This window comes from Paramormyrops kingsleyae, chromosome 25, assembly GCF_048594095.1.
Source record: "Paramormyrops kingsleyae isolate MSU_618 chromosome 25, PKINGS_0.4, whole genome shotgun sequence".
NCBI classification, from domain to species: domain Eukaryota; kingdom Metazoa; phylum Chordata; class Actinopteri; order Osteoglossiformes; family Mormyridae; genus Paramormyrops; species Paramormyrops kingsleyae.
Window position 1 is genome coordinate 3,055,349 of NC_132821.1, and position 20,159 is coordinate 3,075,507.

At 42.0% G+C, this 20,159-nt stretch overlaps 2 protein-coding genes across 10 annotated transcripts; one reads left to right on the forward strand and one right to left on the reverse strand.

Annotated features, from left to right (window-relative positions):
- Window positions 1-221: 221 nt before the first annotated feature.
- On the reverse strand, window positions 222-12,668 carry LOC140582980 (pantothenate kinase 3-like). 2 transcript variants are annotated; one of them, XM_072707518.1, is made up of 9 exons: window positions 12,446-12,668; window positions 4,922-5,011; window positions 4,333-4,685; window positions 3,956-4,200; window positions 3,698-3,874; window positions 3,264-3,387; window positions 1,680-1,805; window positions 1,143-1,272; window positions 222-1,062 (listed from the first exon to the last, which is right to left on the reverse strand). In XM_072707518.1, exons 1-8 carry the CDS (start codon window positions 12,477-12,479, stop codon window positions 1,222-1,224), a joined length of 1,200 nt encoding a protein of 399 aa, XP_072563619.1. In that variant the 5' UTR covers window positions 12,480-12,668; the 3' UTR covers window positions 222-1,062; window positions 1,143-1,221. The 2 variants fall into 2 exon arrangements, with proteins under 2 accessions (XP_072563619.1, XP_072563618.1); XM_072707517.1 differs by lacking the exon at window positions 12,446-12,668 and adding an exon at window positions 6,168-6,390.
- LOC140582981 (izumo sperm-egg fusion protein 1-like) lies at window positions 5,715-18,367 on the forward strand. 8 transcript variants are annotated; one of them, XM_072707521.1, is made up of 13 exons: window positions 5,715-5,830; window positions 6,846-7,334; window positions 7,583-7,976; window positions 8,091-8,348; window positions 9,425-9,570; window positions 15,846-15,926; window positions 16,288-16,374; window positions 16,473-16,493; window positions 16,694-16,783; window positions 16,952-17,052; window positions 17,285-17,441; window positions 17,536-17,701; window positions 17,898-18,367. In XM_072707521.1, the coding sequence occupies exons 5-13, from the start codon at window positions 9,468-9,470 to the stop codon at window positions 17,962-17,964; spliced, it is 873 nt and encodes a 290-aa protein (XP_072563622.1). In that variant the 5' UTR covers window positions 5,715-5,830; window positions 6,846-7,334; window positions 7,583-7,976; window positions 8,091-8,348; window positions 9,425-9,467; the 3' UTR covers window positions 17,965-18,367. The 8 variants fall into 8 exon arrangements, with proteins under 8 accessions (XP_072563622.1, XP_072563621.1, XP_072563623.1 ...); XM_072707520.1 differs by lacking the exon at window positions 5,715-5,830 and having other exon boundaries at window positions 6,382-7,056; window positions 7,181-7,334; XM_072707522.1 differs by lacking the exon at window positions 5,715-5,830 and having other exon boundaries at window positions 6,382-6,977; window positions 7,181-7,334.
- The last annotated feature ends 1,792 nt before the right edge of the window (window positions 18,368-20,159 follow it).

The following is a 20,159-nucleotide window of genomic DNA, read 5'->3' on the forward strand; positions in this document are numbered from 1 at the left end:
GCTGCTGGTACTGCCATACATGCCATTTTTATCCACTATGCTTGTCAACACCTCGGCACCACTCCAGTCCCAATCTGCATGACCCTGTTGGCTCTCCAGCAGTTTTGATTTTCAGTTTAGGCCTTGCTTGATTTTAAAATAGTATTTCATGTAGTTTCCAAGTAACAGGACGATCATGGTACTGATTTAAACAGAAATTTTCATTACATTTATTCACAACACAGTGCAATTATTTCCATGCTGTAATTTCTATAATAGAAAAAAAACATAGATTCAGAAACAAATAATTCAAATTACTACTATGTGTAAATGCATGTGCTTTTAGCTTTTTGCACACCATGGAATTTACTATTGACACTAAACATTTAGAAAAGTGGTAAAACACACTCTCATAAATATTTTTAAAGGTTTTTATTATGAAATAACTTCTTGGGTCTGTTTCTCTTTTTCTCCATTACCTACGTTCCTCCTTGGATTGCCACCTTATCATGGGGGAGGGGTTTGCGTGCCTCAGTGACCCTGGGGGCTATGTTGTCAGGGGCAATAGCCCCTGGTAGGGGCTCCTAAGGCAAAAAGGACCCAGGGGAGGGGCCAGACAAAGAGCAATCCAAAAAAACCCTTATGACAAAGAATTCTATCAAGGTCTCGTTTCCCTTGCCCAGACTAGGGTCACCGGGGCCCCACCCTGGAGCCCGGCATGGGGGAGGGGCCCGTTTGCCAGCGCCTGGTAGCCGGGCGTGGGAGGAGTTTGGTGAGGTCACACCGGCGGGGATGAGGATTAGCACCTCTAAGTCCGAGACCACGTCACGCCACGTCGAAAGGAGCCAGTTGAGGTGGTTTGGACATCTGGTGCGGATGCCTCCTGGGCGGCTACCCGGAGAGGTTTTCCGTACATGTCCTACAGGCCCCGGGGCAGACCCAGGACATGCTGGAGGAATTATATCTCTCGGTTGGCCTGGGAACGCCTTAGAGGGAGAGGGAGGTCTGGGTATCTCTCCTGAAGCTGCTACCCCCGTGACCCGAACTCCGGATAAGCGGAAGTTAATGGATGGATGGATGGACCTACGTTAGAAAGAAAAGCTTAGAAGACAAAAATAAAAACAGAATACACAGTAACTGAATTAGACACTAGAATACACTACCTGGCCACATGGCAAACATGGAGTTGCAGAGGTACAGGAGGGCGGTAGAATATCACTCTGGTCATTTATACTTCTGGGCTTAGGAGGATTTTAACAGCTCCAGAAGTGACCCAACAGCTCCAAAGTAGCCCTGTAAATAAAAACCATTATACACATTATAAACAGTATACATTCATTATGTGGTGCTCCAAGCAAATAACTGCTTAATGAGGAAAAAAAATGAACAACGAAATGAAAAACTGTGCATCAACAAAATGGCTGATTCTTTAGCAGCATATACAAAAAGTTCATAAGCTAGCGGCCATTAACATTCATTAGCTATTACCAAAGGTGGAAATTTCAGATCCAGAAAGTATAAATCCAGACCACGATTTTGTTTCAACCAACCAGCTGAGTACTCTGTGACATTGACTCTTCATACACAATTGGTTGGTTGAAACAAAATCAAGGTCTGGATTTTTACTTTCTGGACCTGAAATTTCCACCTCTGGCTATTACAAAACATTAAGGGAGGCTTGAGGTTAAAATGACTCATACCTCATGCTGAAGAAACAGTGCTTTCAATCGTCCAGCAGACCAGTACTCCATAGAGTAGGCCAGCAGCTTCATGGACAGCATGTTACCCCTCAGGAAGTTGCCCACGAACACCACTCTCTCGATGTTCTTCAGAGAATAAAGAAAGCAGCTAGCAAGCAGTTTTAAACAAATTCCCCCTTTTAAAACAAAAATATACTTCTTGCCCCAGTGGTCACTGAACAGCATGAAGGAAAGGCCTTTACTACTACTGGAATTTGGGTTTTGCATCATGGGAGACATTACAGAGAAACTGCCTTATGAGACTTGCTAGACACAAAAACACAGTAAGAAATTTTTAATATCTTAACAAAACAGAGAGCAGGGCTGTTTAGTAGGGATAAGCCAGAAGTCTTTGTTCTGGAGGTATGGTTTTGCTCTACATAGTGGGAAATTTCTTTAGTAATGCGGTTCATCCCACTCTGTATCACGTATGTGAATCATATGTGAACAGAGTACACAGGCACGGTGTGTGTAATAGGGTTCGGTGAAAAAATCAAAATTTCCAATAGCAATTTCCAATAGTGCGGAAAAGTTGTCACTGGACCTCGTTATGAAACGTGCCAAATAACTTTGAAATAGGTTAATATTTTCAGGTTCCGCAACGCGATCGAAGTTTTCACCTGTCACATCAATGGACAGTATACATTATCCATTATCTATACTCATCGAAGTTGTGTTTGTGCACTTTCACAACATGATAATCGCTACAAAATACCAGTTTGTGGGTATTAGGGTGGGGTGAAAAAAATCAAAATTTCCAATAGCAATTTCCAATAGTGCAGAAAAGTTGTCACTGGACCTCGTTATTAAACGTGCAAAATTTCTTTGAAATTTTGAAGGTTAATATTTTCAGGTGATAATCACTACAAAATACCAACGTTCAGGTAACGCAGATTTTTACCGGGTATCAGCCATACACATACATAACGTCGCTCTGCGGCTCTACGTGCATTACGATTAATCACCTGTCATGCACAGATCCATGTTACGTATCATCCATATCAAAATGCAATGTAAAATTGTTCCTCAGTGCCACCAAATTGAAAAGTATTAAGCATGACAGTCAAAATGGTTAGATACACTATATTACCAAAAATATTGGGACACCCAAATTCAATGATTTGGAGTGGCGTCCCAATATTTTTGGTAAGACCCAGATGGATAAAGCGGTATAAATAATGGATGGATGGTATAGATAATGGATAGTGTATATTGCCAGTATGTCAGTGTAAGCATGCTCCACATTTCTGAATGAATCGTTCCCCACTTATTCATTGTCACTGACTGATTGTTAGGTTCTTGTATTAAATTGTAACAATTTACATTGCGTTATATGGATGATACATAGCGTGGATCTGCGCATTGATGTGACAGGTGAAAACTTCGATCGCGTTGCAGAGCCTGAAAATATTAACCTATTTCAAAGATATTTTGCACGTTTAATAACGAGGTCCAGTGACAACTTTTCCGCACTATAGGAAATTGCTATTGGAAATTTTGATTTTTTCACCCCACCCTAGTGTGTAAGCTGTGACAAAGGCTTACCTCATTCAAGGCACACATCCTGCTGATGGAGCCGATGTTATTCGTGACGGTAACTAATGCTGCCCTGGCCAGGTCTTCTTTGGACACTGAATCGCGCTGCTCTTTATAAATCATGTTTCCAAAACTGAAACAAAGAGTACACAGCAATAAATAAACCATATTTTTTTCTTCTCTGACATGTCTTGGTTAATCCTGCAGCATCAGGTATCATGCAGGTTATTGCTAATACATCTAGGTTTAAATATGACTGAGGGTTACTGAACGACAGCTGCTTTTCAGATTACTCAGCACCCAGCACCTCCAGGCATCCTTCCTTGCTCTTGTGACTTCTTACAGTATTACATTGCTTGAGCACAATTTTAAGCCTTGTATCAGGGCCGGGGTTGCGGCTCATTCTAGGCTGACTTACACTATATTATATGACCACATCCTACCTGGAGGCCACAATCCAGCCTGGGAGACCAAACCTCTCATAGTCGCCCCCATATATGTCCCGCACAAGTTTATCTACTTGTGTACTGTCCCCACGTGAGGCCATCTCCAGTGCTTCCTCAAACGTGGAGCAACCCGTCAGCAGACAGCACAGCCCAAGGAAAGTCCCTCCACCGAGACTGAAAGCCAGACATTAATCAAACTGTTATATCAATGTTAGCTTTAGAAGATATAAAAATTATCATCAGAGCCTAGCTCACCTTGTTCCAGAGACACGTTTGAAATTATCTCTGGAATGGACTGCGAGAATGCTGACCCCAGACCCGATGTTAACAAGAAGGAATGGGTAAGGGTTCTCCAGTGGGTAAGGTTTGAGGAAGCACTGCTCTGGATGAGTTGGATTTTCCAAGTAGAAACACTCGGAGGGTCCACTGGAGTTCATGTACAGGGCCCCACGGATGACACAATCCAACTCATCCAGTTTCACGAGCTGTAGACCAGCAATCTGAAGGGGTTACGGGGAAAACAAAACTGATAATAGGATTTGTGATTTCCTCTGGAAATTTCCCCTTTTCAAAGACAAAGTGAATCGCATTACATTGTAAAAATCTGAGTCAGAAACATCAGCTGAACTCACCGTTTGGAAATCAGCCTCAAACTTGTAGGCCCCACCACCCGTGGCACAGAGTGTTTTATGGAGCCTGGAGAACTGCTTGTCACGGGTCATTCGCAGAAAGGCAGGGAGGTCTTGGGTGGGGAAACGAATGAAATGCAGGTTCCCCATTCGGCCACACAGCTCCAGACCCTTCATTTCCAGGTGGACATCCCGGATGCCGGTAGAGCCATAAGCCACATTAGAGGTCAAACAGGAGCGGATGTTTTTAAGGTTTTCCGTTTCTTCCTGTTCCTCCTCTGTTGTGATGTCCTTTGGTTCGAAGTAGACTAGTTTCGCAAGGGTCCCACCAATGTCCATTCCGAACCAGGGAAAGGCTTTAGCAAGAAAAAAAGGGAAGTAATTACTTTCCTGTTTGATATTCATAAATCTGAAGATCAACAATTACTACCAGAATAACTAAAGACGATCAAAGAATTTATCCATCCATCCACTGGATAGCTTACTTATCTACTTATTGGTCCGGACCAGCATCTCTTACATTACATAAAAATGGGAAACCTGGGAAATAACATGAGAAAGGCCTTTGGATGGGAGTGGTGGGGACACTTACGTGGCTTGTTCAACCTTGGCGGCTCCGCTGTGTGTCCGGCAGGGCTGGGCGATGTGCAGGGTTTGGTCGGCTCCTCTGGTTCCCTGGGCACTGCCATTGTTAAGTGTAAGTGATATGTTACTAAACATATATTTAATCAAAACAAATTATTATTGTTTTAAGTGTTGATCTGTGGACATACTATTTATTACTCTTTCAAGGGTATAGGGCATACGTGTGTAAAAATGTGTTTTTTTTTTAATCTACTGCGAAATGTACTGTATATACAGTAGCACCTCAGTTCTCGAACTCACTAAAACTCGAATTTCTTGAAAGTCGAACAAACCAGTTTGACCTAGATCTGAATATCAGAAGTCGAACCATGAACGCTGACCTAATATAAATTGTACATGCCAGGAAATGAGTCATACTACAATGCAATTCTTAATTGAATGCCTTCTTCACAGACTGGACGATTAACCAAATAAAGCAGCGCAACATTACAGTAACTAACAATAAATAAACCACTAACTTACGTGTATTATTAGAGAATTCATGTCATTTATTTAAACTTTATTTTACCAGGTAAATTAACTGAAAACCAGTTCTCACAGCTTTACGTGATATTCGGGAGAAATAGCAGATTACGCATTGGAACTGCCTGAGATACAAACGTCATGCGCGTAACTAAACTCTCCAGCCAATAAGGGCAAAGGTGTGTCGTCACGGAGGCGGTTCCAGTTTGTGCAGCCGGGTGAGAGGTCGCAATGCATTACGTCAGGATCCGAATGCGTTGCTTTAAGCCAGCGCTGTAAGCCAGTCGAACGCACCCAATGACCGGACTGGGGAAACAAACTGAAACGCGGACTTAACACAGAGGACTAATGACCACAATCAGAAACAGCTGATCAGATGGGGATCCCACACGAGGTTAACGAGGGGGCGTGGCACACGGAAGGAGCGGACGATCGGGGCAGGACAGGAGTAATGTTGGGATAAGATCTTTATCGTTTTGGAAGCCATTAAGAAAAAAATGCTCTTCTTGTTTTATCCTGTTCATTTTGTGTTTAAAAGCTAAAAAAATATATATTTAGGTGTAATTTTGGGGGGCCGGGAACCAATTAATTGGTTTTCCATAATTTCTTATGGGAAAAATTCGATCACAACTCGAACTTTTTAGGATTCGATCCGGAGTCCGGAACGGATTAAGTTCGAAAACCGAGGTACCACTGTATATTACACATATAAACTATAAGTATCAAGGTACCTTCCTGTAGCTCCACCCTTTTACTGAGTCGCTGCACAAGGTACGCTGTACCGGCTGCCGCAAGCACCACTCCGGTTGCGCAGAGCAAATGGCGCGGCTGGAAATAGCGAAATAAACTGGCCATCGCTATCACTTGCTGCTTCCTCCAGGAACTACTAAAAGGAAATGAGAATCGTCTGCCCGGGTTCTAGAACATATGTTATGTTAACAACCTCACTGCAACGTAGACGGGAAAAATACGTCATCGGGGGCGGAGGTTATGGAAGGCCGTCATGGCCAAAGCGTGCTTTCGTCTAGAAGCAGATCGTTTCGCGCCTGCAGACTGGCAATGTTAGGCAATGCACGCGAATGCGAACATAAAAAGACGGCAATAATTCACACGTTAATGTGAACTGTGTGTTCACCTGGTCAGACTGCAGTTTGATGTGCTTAGTGAAGCTGCACTTATATCGTACCCTATATAACGTGCGTCGGGAGTGGATCTTTTATTTTATAGTGACCTATTCCACATTAATTTCCCTAAACTGACTGACAACCACCAATACATTGTACAGTGTATCCACTCATGATTTCCTTATATTGGGGTGACGTGATTACAAATACAGACCAGCAGACAGCACGTTATACTAACTATGAATTGACTGATGTGATATAAACTTGACTCCTTGTGTCTACTAGGACCATTCCTATGCGCTGCCTACATCTCTTGAAAATCTAAGGACTAGACTCAATGAAATCTTATCTAGGGTGGAGAGCATGGAAAGAGAAAAGAGAAACGCTAAGGATCGAGAAGGGAGTGCAAAGAACAGAGTATGTGGTCTTCTGCAAAATTTGAGGGAGAAGAACCTCATTAATGAAGGGCTGAAAGAGAGGCTGGATTTATACTCAGGTAGAATAGAAATAAAATACAAATATGGAGAAAGCGGTATGTACTTAAGGGTAAAATTCCAAAAGCCATCCTAATTATTATTTCAAAGGGATTTTCTAATTTGTGTGTGCTAACTGAATTTTAGCTCTTCCAGTGCATCTCCTGTCCAAACAGAGCCATGAGTATACAAAAGATCAGAAAGAGTTTGCCCTCAGTCTCCACCTACATGGTCCCAAAGCCTACAATTATCTCAGAGAGTCTCTCTGTCTTAATTTCCCACATCCACATACATTGCAAAGGTATTCATACATTTGATGTATTCTTTCTAAGCTTTTATTTTTATCCCTTAATCATGACATGTAAAACGTGGTGTAGTTAATCAATACCATAAATAAATAATGATGCATAATAAATAGAAGCCTTTTAAGTAAATCCTCATCATGTGATCAAATTGTTGCTTATGGTTATCGCCCACAGTGATTATTAATTGGTCGAAAAATCCTGAATTGGGCATTTGGATTAAACTGGATTTTTTCATTATACCAAGTTCTTTTAGATACCAACCCTGGACTCAACATGATGAAGATCCGGCTAAATATAGACGCGTGAGTCTTCTATTGGATGCCATGACCATCAAAAAACATGTCCAATATGATCCACATACCTAGGAAATGTCTGGCTTTGTGGATATGGGGGATGGAGTGAATGAAACGGATGTGGCCACACAGGCTCTTGTTTTTATGGTGGTTGGCCTATAAGGCCATTGGAAGGCTCCAACTGCATACTACCTGATCAACTCCCTGTTGCCAGAGACACAGAAGGTGCTACTTGTTCATGCATTGGAGGAACTGCATGAGCATGGGATGACAGTGGCGTCTGTTACAATGGATGGACATGCCTCCAATGTCAGCATGTGTAACCAGCTTGGATGCCGGCTGAAGGTCAACCCTGGTGAACCGTTAAAAACTTTTTTTGCACATCCAGTGACTGGTGCAAAGGTGTTTGTGACGATGGATCCTTGCCACATCTTGAACTTGCCACGAAATATGTTGCAGGCCTACAGCCCAATAAGCAGCACCACTAGCCAGATCAACTGGACATACATAGTTAATCTGAATGATGTCCAAGCAAAAGAAGGGCTGCATGCTGCCAACACAATCACAGACAAGCATGTGAATTTTGATTCACAGAAAATGAAGGTGTCCGTGGCTGCACAAACACTGAGTCGCTCTGTGACAGTAGCTCAGCGCACATTGAGGGACCTCGGCTATTCACAGTTTCAACACTGTGAAGCAACAGCCGAATTCATTGAGGTAATGTTACATGCAAAGTTTAATAACCATGAAGCAAATAGTGAAAAACATTGATGCTATAATTTAGTAATTAGCTAATGATACATGGAAACATGTTATTTATGCTAATGATTCAGATTCCTCCTGTTATAATACATATATTTGCTTTTAGATGATTGACAGGCTCTTTGACATCATGAACAGTTGCAATCCCCATGCCAAAGGTTTCAAAACTCCACTGAGCTGTTTGAATTGGGCAGAGAGAGTAGAGTTTTTGTTATGAGGCAGGAACTACTTGATGAGTTTGGTGATGAAAGATGGCACACCCCTTCATTGATCAAAGAGGTTTTAGGAAATAGTGAAGCTTTTCTTTTCATGAGGAGTTCATAAGTTCATGACATCAAGTTCATATGATGTTATTTCAAGGCCGGGAGAAATGGATTTTTTTTTTTTTTGGACCAAAATATTCAAAGAATATTGTAGAGATGGCTATTGATGCTTTCATTTATCTTCATACAGTACCAGTCAAAAGTTTAGGCATGCAACTCGTGTTTATTTTTTATTTTTTTTTATTTAACTTTAACTATAACAAAGTATGTTTCAAAACAGCCAACAATTGCTCAACACATATGGGAACTCTTTCAGGACTACTGGAAGGAATTCCTTTTCTTTAGATTTGTGTACACTTATTTTGTTTACTTCATAACCCCATTTGTGTTATGTTGTAGTTTTAGTCATAAAAAGAGCTCCATAAAGCATAATTGTCTAAACTTTTGACTCGTATTACATTACTAATCCTACTCTGTTTTCTTTTCCTGCATGCTGCATCATTAGTTCATATGATGCTCTGTTCTCTGCTTCTAATGTTGTTGCAGTCTGCTGTTTTTTTGTTTTGTTTTGTTTGTTTTTCCAGTTCTTGGAGGTGTCATACTGGCAGTGTGGCATCATCACACCTACAGTATGCCTTATGTATGGCGGTGTTCATATTTTCAACCTTGGCCATATCTGTTTTATTTTTTTCTAGTTGTCTTATATCACGCTCTCTTGAAGTATCTTGGTTTACAGTAATAATATTGACAAAACATTTTGTTTTGAAGGTACCTATCTGTTGTGGGGTTCATCATCAACATTGACACCCTGATGATGATGATTCCAGAACTGCTTCAGTGTCAGCGATACATCTGCACCTATCGTTTCAGTCAAGACCACTTAGAGCTCCTATTTAATTCAATCAGGGCATCGGGTAGGTATTTTAGAATTTAGGTTTATTTATTTAACCACACACCATTTTGTGTGTATGTATGTATGTATGTATATCTGTCTGTTTCCATAAGACTATTTGTTTGCCATGGTACCTAGTTGTGGCCAGTCACAGCTATCCTGTGTTACCATGGTAATTGCATCGTCTTTATAATATCCTCAGACTGACAGCTGTGATCAACTTTGTGGGGACAAACAGACATGCATGTAAATCTCTTACTTTGTACAATTTATGAAGCCAAATTGTTACTAGCAATGCAGTTTTTTTTCTTTCTCAAGAAATTCATCTGAAAAAGAGTAAAGATCTGTAAAAGTGCTGCATGTGTGTTTTCGGGGACTGGAATAACAACCCTTCAGCTAGTCGGTTCCGGGCCATTTTCCGTTGTCTCATGGTTCGATGTGGTGCCTCTCCAAGCACATCTGGAAACGTGGCAGCACAGAATGAGACTGTCTCCCTGTCTGCTGTTGAGATGTCTTCTACACCAGCAGCAGCAGAAGATCTCCTTTTGCAAACATCCTTGCAAATGTGTGTGACCATATGTCTTAAAATGGATGAGAGAGGGATATAGGGCTCTCGAAGGAACAAACAGGCACGCTTAGGTTCACTCAAATACACTTTAATAAGTAATACAAAATGATCTCGCATTAACACCAATACTGAGCTATCATACTGAAGGCAATGCAAAACAACTCGTACTACAACGGATATCAAATAATATATATCTTATAGCTAATAGTATTAGGTGCAAAGGTATGAATATATATAGAAAAGAAGCAATTACACATACAAGAAGCAAGGAAACATAAAAATTTACGAAATATTATCACAAGCGCCGATAATTTACTCGCAACAATCAAGGGAAAGCATAAGCAGTTGCAAAGCTATTTACACTCGGACGTGCCATCATCACCCACCTTCATGGACTGGGGAGCCCTTTCAGTCCTGGCAGGAGACCAACACGTGAGTTCCAAGAAAGTGCCGGGCGATGCGCGCTCTATCCCACGGCTGAACTCCGATCAGTACTGGGATCTCCTCCTTCCTTTATACTAAATTTAGAGTTGCATGTGGCCAGGCTCACCCCTTCCCCCCAGGCAATATAGTGTGCTCCAATTGCCCCTTTTGTCCGAGTGATGCTGCTTGCGATAACATACTACAATAGGCGTCCTTGCGCAATGCCTCCCTGTTCCCCCCTAAAGGCAATACAGCAGTGTTACTCAAAGTGTGGTCCGCGGACCACTAGTGGTCCGTGAGCGACCTCAAGTGGTCCGTGAAGTGATATCATCTCTAAAAAAAAATACCTAACCTAACATTGACTGAAGGGTAAAGCGAATTTATTCTCGGAAGAAAAATGTATACATTTTATTTTAAAAAATGTATAAAAATAAATGTAGGCTAAAAATAAATCTGAATTGGCAGTGCCTAAATTGTTGCCTATCAACCCCGCCAATTTCGTCTCCTAAACAACATCCGCTGTCAGGTCAGTAGGCTAAGTGAAAAGAAGCAAAAAGCAGTAAAAGCATTGAACTTTAACTAAAAAAAATACACAGATAGTATGAAACAAGGATTTTTTTTGAGAAAGTGGTCCTTGGTCTGAAAAAGTTTGAGTAACACTGCAATACAGTGTGCTGTATACCGACCCCCCACCCTATCTCCCGAAACCAAGATAAGCATCCTGCATGCCGATCTAATGGCCCAGATGAGCATCCTGGCTTCCCTTTATGAGCCCAAGTTATTTATGGCAAAATTAGGTTTTACAGGGGATCGGTAAATAACATGTTCGTGCAGTTTAGTAACATTCGGGGTGAATCATGGACGATTGATCTGAATTTCAGGACGATCAGTCAACACGCGATCGGAATTAATCCACAATTACAACTTTCCAGAATATTATAGTAAAGTTAATTCCATGTCACGTGGGTGACGTAATCGTCCGCGAATTCATCCTAATACACCATAGCTACTTACCAACCCGCTTAGGTGGCATCGTGGAAAATGCCCTTGTTTACATCTCAGGGTTTGTCGTTCGACAGATCTTGAGAAAGCTGTCCTGTGATGTGTGCCGTGCTAGTTTGGTAACAGATGCTGTACCGGCATCATATGATCAAAGCTACCACTTGCTCACATTAAAAAACAATGGAGGTTTGATGACTCCTTCTGAGGGTATAGTCAAGGTGGTCAAAGTAGCTGAGCGTGTTATCCGACAGTCGACATTAGGGCAAGCTGTCAGTGTATTTTTGATCAATCAGTTTGTTCAGGCTGAGGTTGGTTCAGATGATGTGTTTTTTCTCAAGGAGGACATTCAGGAAACACAGTTTGAAATTGACAACCATCATTTTATGCTCATGTCTTTAGTTGTGTCTGTCTTCCACAAACTAAGGCTGCACCATATTCCAGTGGAAGTCTTACTATTTTGACTTTCAGACAATGGTCAAGTTTTTGTCTGAATAATTGCCATTATTAGTGTATAAACGGATATAAGTAATTGTAGTTAAACGATTCACCAAAATCTGTTGTATGTAAATGATGCTGTTTTAAATGTTTTTTCATCAGAATACCCGGTTTCCACGTACACCTGTATTAGTTTAAATGGCACTTCTGCCACTCGCAATATGACGTATCGTGTAGACCGGGCTGTGGCTGCCCGATCGGGCAGTGTATAGACAGGCTCCAGTTCCATATTAATTAAACTACGACAGCATCATTTTTACTGCTGTTGTATTATCAGTGTTTTTGTTTAGGAAAAATAGGGACTGCTTGGGCTGAATCTTGGTATACTTTTTTATTCACACATATGTCCATAAATACGTTTCTATCGCAGGTCTTTGTTTAGCCGCAAATGTGAAACGCTCGCGCTTACCTTGTATTGGTTCCGCTCTGTGGAATGGATGCATAGACTGGGTGCTTTCTGTTGAGATGTTGAATCACAGACGTTGTGCTATTGTGGTAAGCTAATTCTTTTTTACAATGGACATTATTTTCGCTTTTCTTCTGTTTGAAGTGGTCCCAAACTTTAGAATTTTTTTGTCTTTTTCTCTGAATTTCCGTCTTCCACCAACGCGCCAACGAATCAAACCTGCTACACGTAACACAGCGTAAGCACACTGTGCGACAGTAATAATCCTCCGAGTGAAACACGCTGATCACTAAGCGGTACATAGTCGTGCGGATTACACGAAGCATCGAAGCAACTGCTCTGGAAATGGAGGGGAGAAACTACGAAGGAGAATCGTCCAGAAGGTGGCGGTAGTGCAACACTGACGGATGCAAGCCGCCGTTAAACTCCAAAGAAGAAGAAGAAGAAGAAGAAGCATCGAAGCACAGAATTTGCATCGAGGATTTTTTGTAATCGAATTATTCGAATTACTCGATGAATTATTGCAGCCCTAAGGCAGAGGAATCTTTTTAAATGATAATACGGGAGATTTACAGGAAAATACTAATACGGGAGGACGGCGGGAAAGAGGGGTAAAACACGGTAGTTTCCCGGCCAAAACGGGAGACTTGAGAGCTATGACGGTGACATGAACTTATACGTGTCACTGACGGCGGCCGTGAGTAATTATGCCCGTAGGACAAAGAAAAATAAAAAACTAAGGAAATGTACTATTTGTTTTTTCAAAATTTTCCTGATCACACTGATTAGAAATGATATAAATATGGCTGAAACAAACGTAAAATACGCCAAGCTTCATAGTTCAGAGTGAATCAGTTATAAAACACCATGTCAACTGGATAGCATTAATTTTAAATGATGGAAATATAAACTAATACTCAACATATGTGATATTTAGGTAATAGTGTTGATCCATCCATCCTGCCATTTTCTGTAACCGCTTATCCTATTCAGGGTCGCGAGTTATCCGGAGTCATCTCGGAGGTTATGGTCATTGAAAAATGATTCGAAATATCACTTAAGACTTTTTAATAATTTTCACGAAATTGATTTATCACCTTTCAATGCTTCTTGATGACACGCGGATTCAAATCGTATATGCGCTATTTCATTTCATTTCAAACACTTTATTTGTCCCCGAGGGGCAATTCAAGGGCACATAGAGCAGTGTTAAGATCTACCTGACTATACATACAAACAAGGGGAAGACAGGTCAGGAGACAGCAGCTCTACAAGCCAGCCGGTCGACCGCACGAGCAGCGACCCGGGCATAGGAAGAACAGAGAAAACGATTACATGAGGTGAGAGAGGCGAGTAAAAAAAAAATACAGGCCCTAGACTGTACTCCATTAGGGAGTATAATGTAGGAACAGAAAAAAAAACACCTCAGCAACATAAGCACATAGCCACTACACAATATAAAAAATCGAGACAAGCCACAGGGAAGGGAATGGGGAAGTGGAGGTAGTCCAGCATGAACAAACAACCATCCGGCCCTGCAGCCCGATGCCCTGGTCATCGACCCGCCTGTTCACGTTGGGGGTGTCAAGTGGCGAAGGCGTTGGATAGGGGGAGGGAGTCCTTGGGGTCGGGGGAGAGGGATGCAAGAGAGTCTCGCTGCCTTGTCCTTCTGGGGGAGTTGTTGAATTCAGCAACGGCCTTGGCCAAGGCCCGTGCTGATTAAGGGGGAGCCAGAAGCAGATAATTAGGTTGTTTGGGTTTCGGGCGAAAAGCTGAAATTTTGTAGCTTCTCTAATGTCCACACTGGTCTCCGCAATCCCTCCTATGCAGAGCCGAAAGCTTCTCCGTGATGTTATCAAGTTTGCGGTCCATAGTCACAATGATGGTATCCAATTTGCGATCTAGAGCCAAAGTCTGAGTGCCGACAGCTCTGCCAACTCCGTCAATCATCCCGGCTAGCCTAGTGGGGCTTTGAGCGGCTGTCACCGTTTTCTTCAATTTCCGATAAACCAGGGCGATGCCTAATCCAATCAGCATAAGACCCGTTATCAAGGTTCCGAATAGGTAGATATCTTCGACGTCCTCCACAGAAAGAGCTGCCAGACACACGACCCTCCACTTCTCCCATCCGTCCATCGTGTAGCCAGCTGCGTACGTTCCTGCAGGACAGTCAGGTTCCCCCGAACCTGCGCTCCTCTGCGAGAAGATGGTGTCAATTGCATTGAGAGACCAGTTGATCAAATCCATAATTTCCTTAGTTTTGAAGAGCAGGGCTGAGAGGGTCTCTCGAGTATGACAGTAAGACAGTAGACTAGACGAGACGAGAGAAGCAAAGCAGGGAAGATAAGGGGAGGGAGAGGGAGAGAAGTGCGTCCGCCTCCGCTGAGAGCCAAGCAGGAATCTCAATAAATTGTATTTATATTTTAAATACAATAATTAAGATGACAAAGATACGCCTACTTCAGGATAACGAAGTCCGGCAAAAAAACTTGCCTCACATCAGAGGCTGCTAGACATGCAGCCACTGGGAGTGATGTTTGGAAATCTGTGAATTGAGGTTTTATTCTTCACTTCCTTTAGCAAAACGTTAGCAACATGCTAATTGCTCCTGTGTGAAACATTAAAATTCGTCGAAATATACCAGGAGCAACAAAGAATTCATCTCATCCGACAAAACGAGAAGCTTATTTAATAATCGTTTTACATTACATATGTCATTTTCACTGACTTCCTGAAATTTCATTACTTTTCTCAGAAACCCCGGATATTGAGAAATGTAAACAAACCGCCTAAAAATACGTCAGACTTGCGTCTGTTCTGGAACGGCTGCACGTCAATCTGTCCCCCTGAATTCTGTTTCCATGGAGATGGTTACGACACAAAGTGTAGAGCTACGTAGTCAGTAGCTCTATAAATTCTAAGGCGCATGCAGAGTTGCGGAATTATCACTGTTGGATGCTTATCTCTGTTGTCGTGATGGCTCCGACTGTGCTTGTCTGGCTCTGCCTTTTCCAGTGCTTGCTTCCCATTGCCCACACCTGCCTGCAGTGTGATCCACTGGTGCAGCTAATGCATAACAACTTTTTGAAAGCATTCTCCAATGCATCAGTGGATGATGATGAAATAATGCGTTATTTAAATTACAGCTTTGCAAAGAGCAGCAGATACTCCTATGGAGTAATAGGTAGGTGTGTGTGTGTGTGTGTGTGTGTGTGTGTGTGTGTGTGCTGTCTTATCGACAAGCAACAATGATAAAGCATCCTAATAATTTCATATGCGTAGTTAAATAACTAAACAATATGTTTTTTTATCATCTGTAAAATATAAATGACTCGTATCTGGGCTTGGTTTTGCACTGGTGGTACAATAACTAATGGTGTCTGACCTATTACATTTGTCCAAGATGCCACCACACTGTCCAGGGCAAGTAAGGAATATCGGACAGAGGTCGCCATGCTTCTTCATGACGTTTCTCTCCATACTGGTAAGACAGTTCACTAGTCACACAGCAGCCTATTGTGGAGTTATTAATGCCCTTACTGCACCCCAGCCCGCATGTATGATGCTTCTCTGGAGCTTCTTCAAACACATGCACATGTGGGAATTTGTGGCAGCGAAACAAATATATGTACCACACTGCACATTTTCACCATACTGCATACATGCACAAAATCAAACATAGTTTTGTCCACTATTTATATTGTATTGTGTTGTTGATGTCATACATGCATTTATTGTGTTTGTATTTGTGTGTAGCACCATAGGGGACCCAAGGGAAACCAGATGTCAATGCACTGTGTACTTGTACATGGACATGCTAACAATAAAGAATTTTCTCTGCCCAGAACAAGACCGAGAGAATGTCACCAAAGACATGATGGACAAAGGGAGAAGAATTTTACAGGAGAATCTAGAAACCTTTGTCCATACAGGTACAGACTTTTGCTCTCATGTTATAAATAACGGTTTGCAATCTGTTAGTGTCAGCCGGAAATGACATATGCATTACTTCCTGTTGGTTTTCTTGCAGGTCTTTGCCCAAACAAATGTGGTACGTAAGGCTTTTTTAATTATCTTTTTCATTCAGCAAAGGCTTTATGCTATCTGTTTTCCCTATATGTGTGTCAGACTGTACTTGTGAATCTTGCTTCAATAAGAGAAGAGCTCCATAGGTATTCAAAGCTGTCATTTTTTTCTTCCTATGTCTGGATATTTTCTTCCCTGTGATTCTCTCCCACCCCCCCCATTCAGGGTTGCTGTATCAGAGAGTAATCAATTGTTACACCTGTGCCTCTGAGATACGCACCTGCCCCTCTCCACCCGACCGGAATACCTGTGGTGGTGAGTGATTGTGACACTTCTCCATCCATCCATCTGTCTGTCTGTCTGTCCATATCTGTATACACAAATGCACAGTATGTCTTCCTTTCTGCTCTGCTCCTCTTTTTTGTTTGCTACCGCACATCACCAGCAGGGTAGTATTAATTTTTCTTTCTCCACCTTGGTCAGAGCGCCACCTGGAAGCCGAGGAGGGAAGCTCTGCAGTCCTGGACTGCTCTTTTCCCTGGCACAATTTGGTGGAGGGAGACAAGGTCTATCAGTTCTCCCGGGTAAGACTCACAATAAATGATCACTGTGTCTTTCTTATATCATCCATTTGTGTGTGTGTCTATCTGTGTGAAATAGAACTTAAGAACAAGTTGGCTGACAATAAAAACGTAAGGTGCAGATACATTGGTTGAATAAAAACATTTAGCAAACCAGTATTACTGAAATGTATGGGCACATCGGGCTGTCGAGGTTTGCTAGTGTTTTTCTTATTTATTGTTTTATGTCTCTCAGTACTCAAATCCTGCCGGCAAGTTTATGGTGTTTTCAGCAACCTCTTCTTCAAGTGTGGTGCTAAATAACATAAACTTGGACGAGCAAGGAGTGTACCAGTGCCGTTTACTGGATAGCAAGAACAAGGTTTTGACCAGCTTGAAATACCGGCTGACTGGTGAGGTTTCCATCCTGTTTACATTGAAACTGCATCTGGCCCAGTTTTAAAGCAGTGGTTGTCCAACAGTAGTGTCCCCTCTGTTTCTTCTCAGTCAAACCTTCAGCCCCCACCACACCTGTGCCCACGCCTCCCACGATTCCTCCCGACGACAGCGGCAGCCTCCCTCCTGAACTTCCCAAAGACCTGCTTGCTGCATTTGTTGCTGCAGTGATTGTTTTGGGTCTGGCTGGCTGCTGCGGCCTAGCAGTAGCTTTTGGGTGAGTAATTTCTTGGGCAAGGTACTCATGAGGAAACAAGACACTGACACATGCCCATTAAATGAAGAATGACATAATCAAACTAATCCTGAGTAGAAATATTTGGGCAAGCCGAAATCAAGGTAAATTGTGTGTCCTAATAAATTATGTCAGCTGGTTTGAATAGGTATTAAAAATAATAAATGAAACTCTATAGCTTAGCGCTGAGACGAGAGCGGCGGGAAGAAATTGTGATGGCGGAGGAGGGGACGCTGCCAGACTGAGGAGCAGAAACCGGGAAAAGAAATGTGAGCGGCCTTTTTCTTCCAGAAAATTTAAATGAAATCCACTAAAACGTCATGTCTGGAAGGCGTCTCCTGTGGCCTTCCCTACCTCCAGCTGATTCATCACCCATGCGATCTCAGTGAGATTGGGTGGTTCACAGCTGAGCGGAGGGTCAGCTTTAAAGAACTGCTCAAAGTAGCCGGCCCAGCGGGTCACAACTGCAGTGTCATCCATTACTGGCCCTGAGTGCAAGTCTCCGACGAACATATTCAGATGTGCGTAATGCTTTGAGTTGCTTTCAGTGTCGTCACCTGCAGCAATGTAACAACATCTCGTAATTCATTTTGATTTTGTGATTATTATTTGATATTGTTACAATAAAATTCTAATTTAGTTAATGTATTTTATGTACGTGACTTGTTTTTAATTCGTGAGAAGTGTGGTTTTCCCACTTTAAAAAGGTTAATTTCAACCAGCAGGTACTGATTGTTTGTTAAAAATGAAAACAACCTAACTTGTTTAGGAACATGGCCCAGTTTTAAAGCTCCAGTATGTTCTCTGTTAAACCAAGTGCAAATTGAACTGTAACTTCCAGAACTGTGCAAATTGAACTGTAATCTTTAAATTACAGGAACACATTTAGTTACAGTCTATGACACTGCCATACTTGTCTTTATCTGCATTACTGGAATGCAATTACTTTATGAGCAAGTGTTCCATGTCTCTAATAAAACAGTTTATTACCCTACTGATTGTGTTTTTTATTCAACCACTTGGTTTTAATAAATGTCTTATTATAAGCATTGCAGTTTGCATTAAGGATCGATGATTTTAAGGACAGTTTATTTAGAGACAATGTTTCAATACTGAGCAAAGCGTGTCTTATTCTTATTTCAAAAAATCTTCTACCAAATGAAGTTTTATGAAAATGCTTAAAACAAGATTAATATGCTACCGTTGGTGTATTTTGGATAATGAATATGCCATTTTATCAAGAGAATGTTACTTAACAGGATAATCACAACAAAATACCAACATTCAGGTAACGCAGATTTTTACTGGGTATCAATGCACAGATCCATGTTACGTATCATCCATATCAAAATGCAATGTAAAATTGTTCCTCAGTGCCACCAAAATGAAAAGTATTAAGCATGACAGTCAAAATGGCTAGATACACTATATTACCAAAAATATTGGGACACCCGAATTCAATGATTTGGTGCGGTGTCCTAATATTTTTGGTAAGACCCAGATGGATAAAGCGGTATAGATAATGGATGGATGGATGGATGGATGGTATAGATAATGGATAGTGTGTATTGCCAGTATGTCAGTGTAAACATGCTCCTGAGTGCCACGTTTCTGAATGAGTCGTTTCCCACTTACTCATTGTCACTGATTGATTGTTAGGTTCTTGTATTAAATTGGAACAATTTTACATTGCGTTATGATATGGATGATACATAGCGTGGATCTGCGCATTGATGTGACAGGTGAAAACTTCGATCGCGTTGCAGAACCTGAAAATATTAACCTATTTCAAAGATATTTTGCACGTTTAATAACGAGGTCCAGTGACAACTTTTCCGCACTATTGGAAATTGCTATTAGAAATTTTGATTTTTTTCACCCCACCCTAGTGGGTATTGCTCCTTGGCCTTTTGGCTAAGATCAAGTGCAGTTGTTCTTATCAGTGCTTTTTTTGGAGGGATTTTTTGCATTAGGGTTTTTTAGAGGAGGACACGTTGATCTTAATGCATGACCTGAAGGTGGCCTGACCACTGTTGCCATGGGGCTAGCCATTGCCTTCTTGTAGGGATTTTGTCAGCAAGGAGAGTGGCAGGGGTGCTCAAGCCCCCATTCTGGAGCAGGAACAGGTGGCGATGGGGGCAGAAGGAAAAGCCCTGGTCTAGGAGAAGGAGGCCCCGTTGATTGAGGTGACAATGCCTGAGGGGTCTCCAAGTAAGTCCTCCTGGCTCCAGGCATCAGCAGGAGGAGGAGGAGGAGTGGGGCATCCCCGCGGAGGAGGAAGACGAGCTGAAGGGAGGCCCAACCTGACGCATACAGCCCCAGAGGTGACTGGGGACCAAGGCCGCGTGTTAATTGATTGATTGGCTAATGGGTGTGCTCCCAATTATTGTGAATCACTCTCAGGTGTGTTTGTCATGTGACCATGCCATGTGATTTCCTA

Excerpts from the sequence above, each read along its gene's own strand:
- LOC140582981 (XM_072707519.1), top strand. The coding sequence starts at position 15,398 with ATGCTTATCTCTGTTGTCGTGATGGCTCCGACTGTGCTTGTCTGGCTC. Across the intron at positions 16,375-16,472 it reads AGAAACCTTTGTCCATACAG|GTCTTTGCCCAAACAAATGT; the intron begins GTACAGACTTTT and ends GTTTTCTTGCAG. Across the intron at positions 17,053-17,284 it reads AGGTCTATCAGTTCTCCCGG|TACTCAAATCCTGCCGGCAA; the intron begins GTAAGACTCACA and ends TATGTCTCTCAG.
- LOC140582980 (XM_072707517.1), bottom strand. The coding sequence starts at position 6,291 with ATGGCCAGTTTATTTCGCTATTTCCAGCCGCGCCATTTGCTCTGCGCA. Across the intron at positions 4,686-4,921 it reads GCCAAGGTTGAACAAGCCAC|CCTTTCCCTGGTTCGGAATG; the intron begins GTAAGTGTCCCC and ends TTCTTGCTAAAG. Across the intron at positions 1,806-3,263 it reads GGATGTGTGCCTTGAATGAG|AACATCGAGAGAGTGGTGTT; the intron begins GTAAGCCTTTGT and ends TATTCTCTGAAG.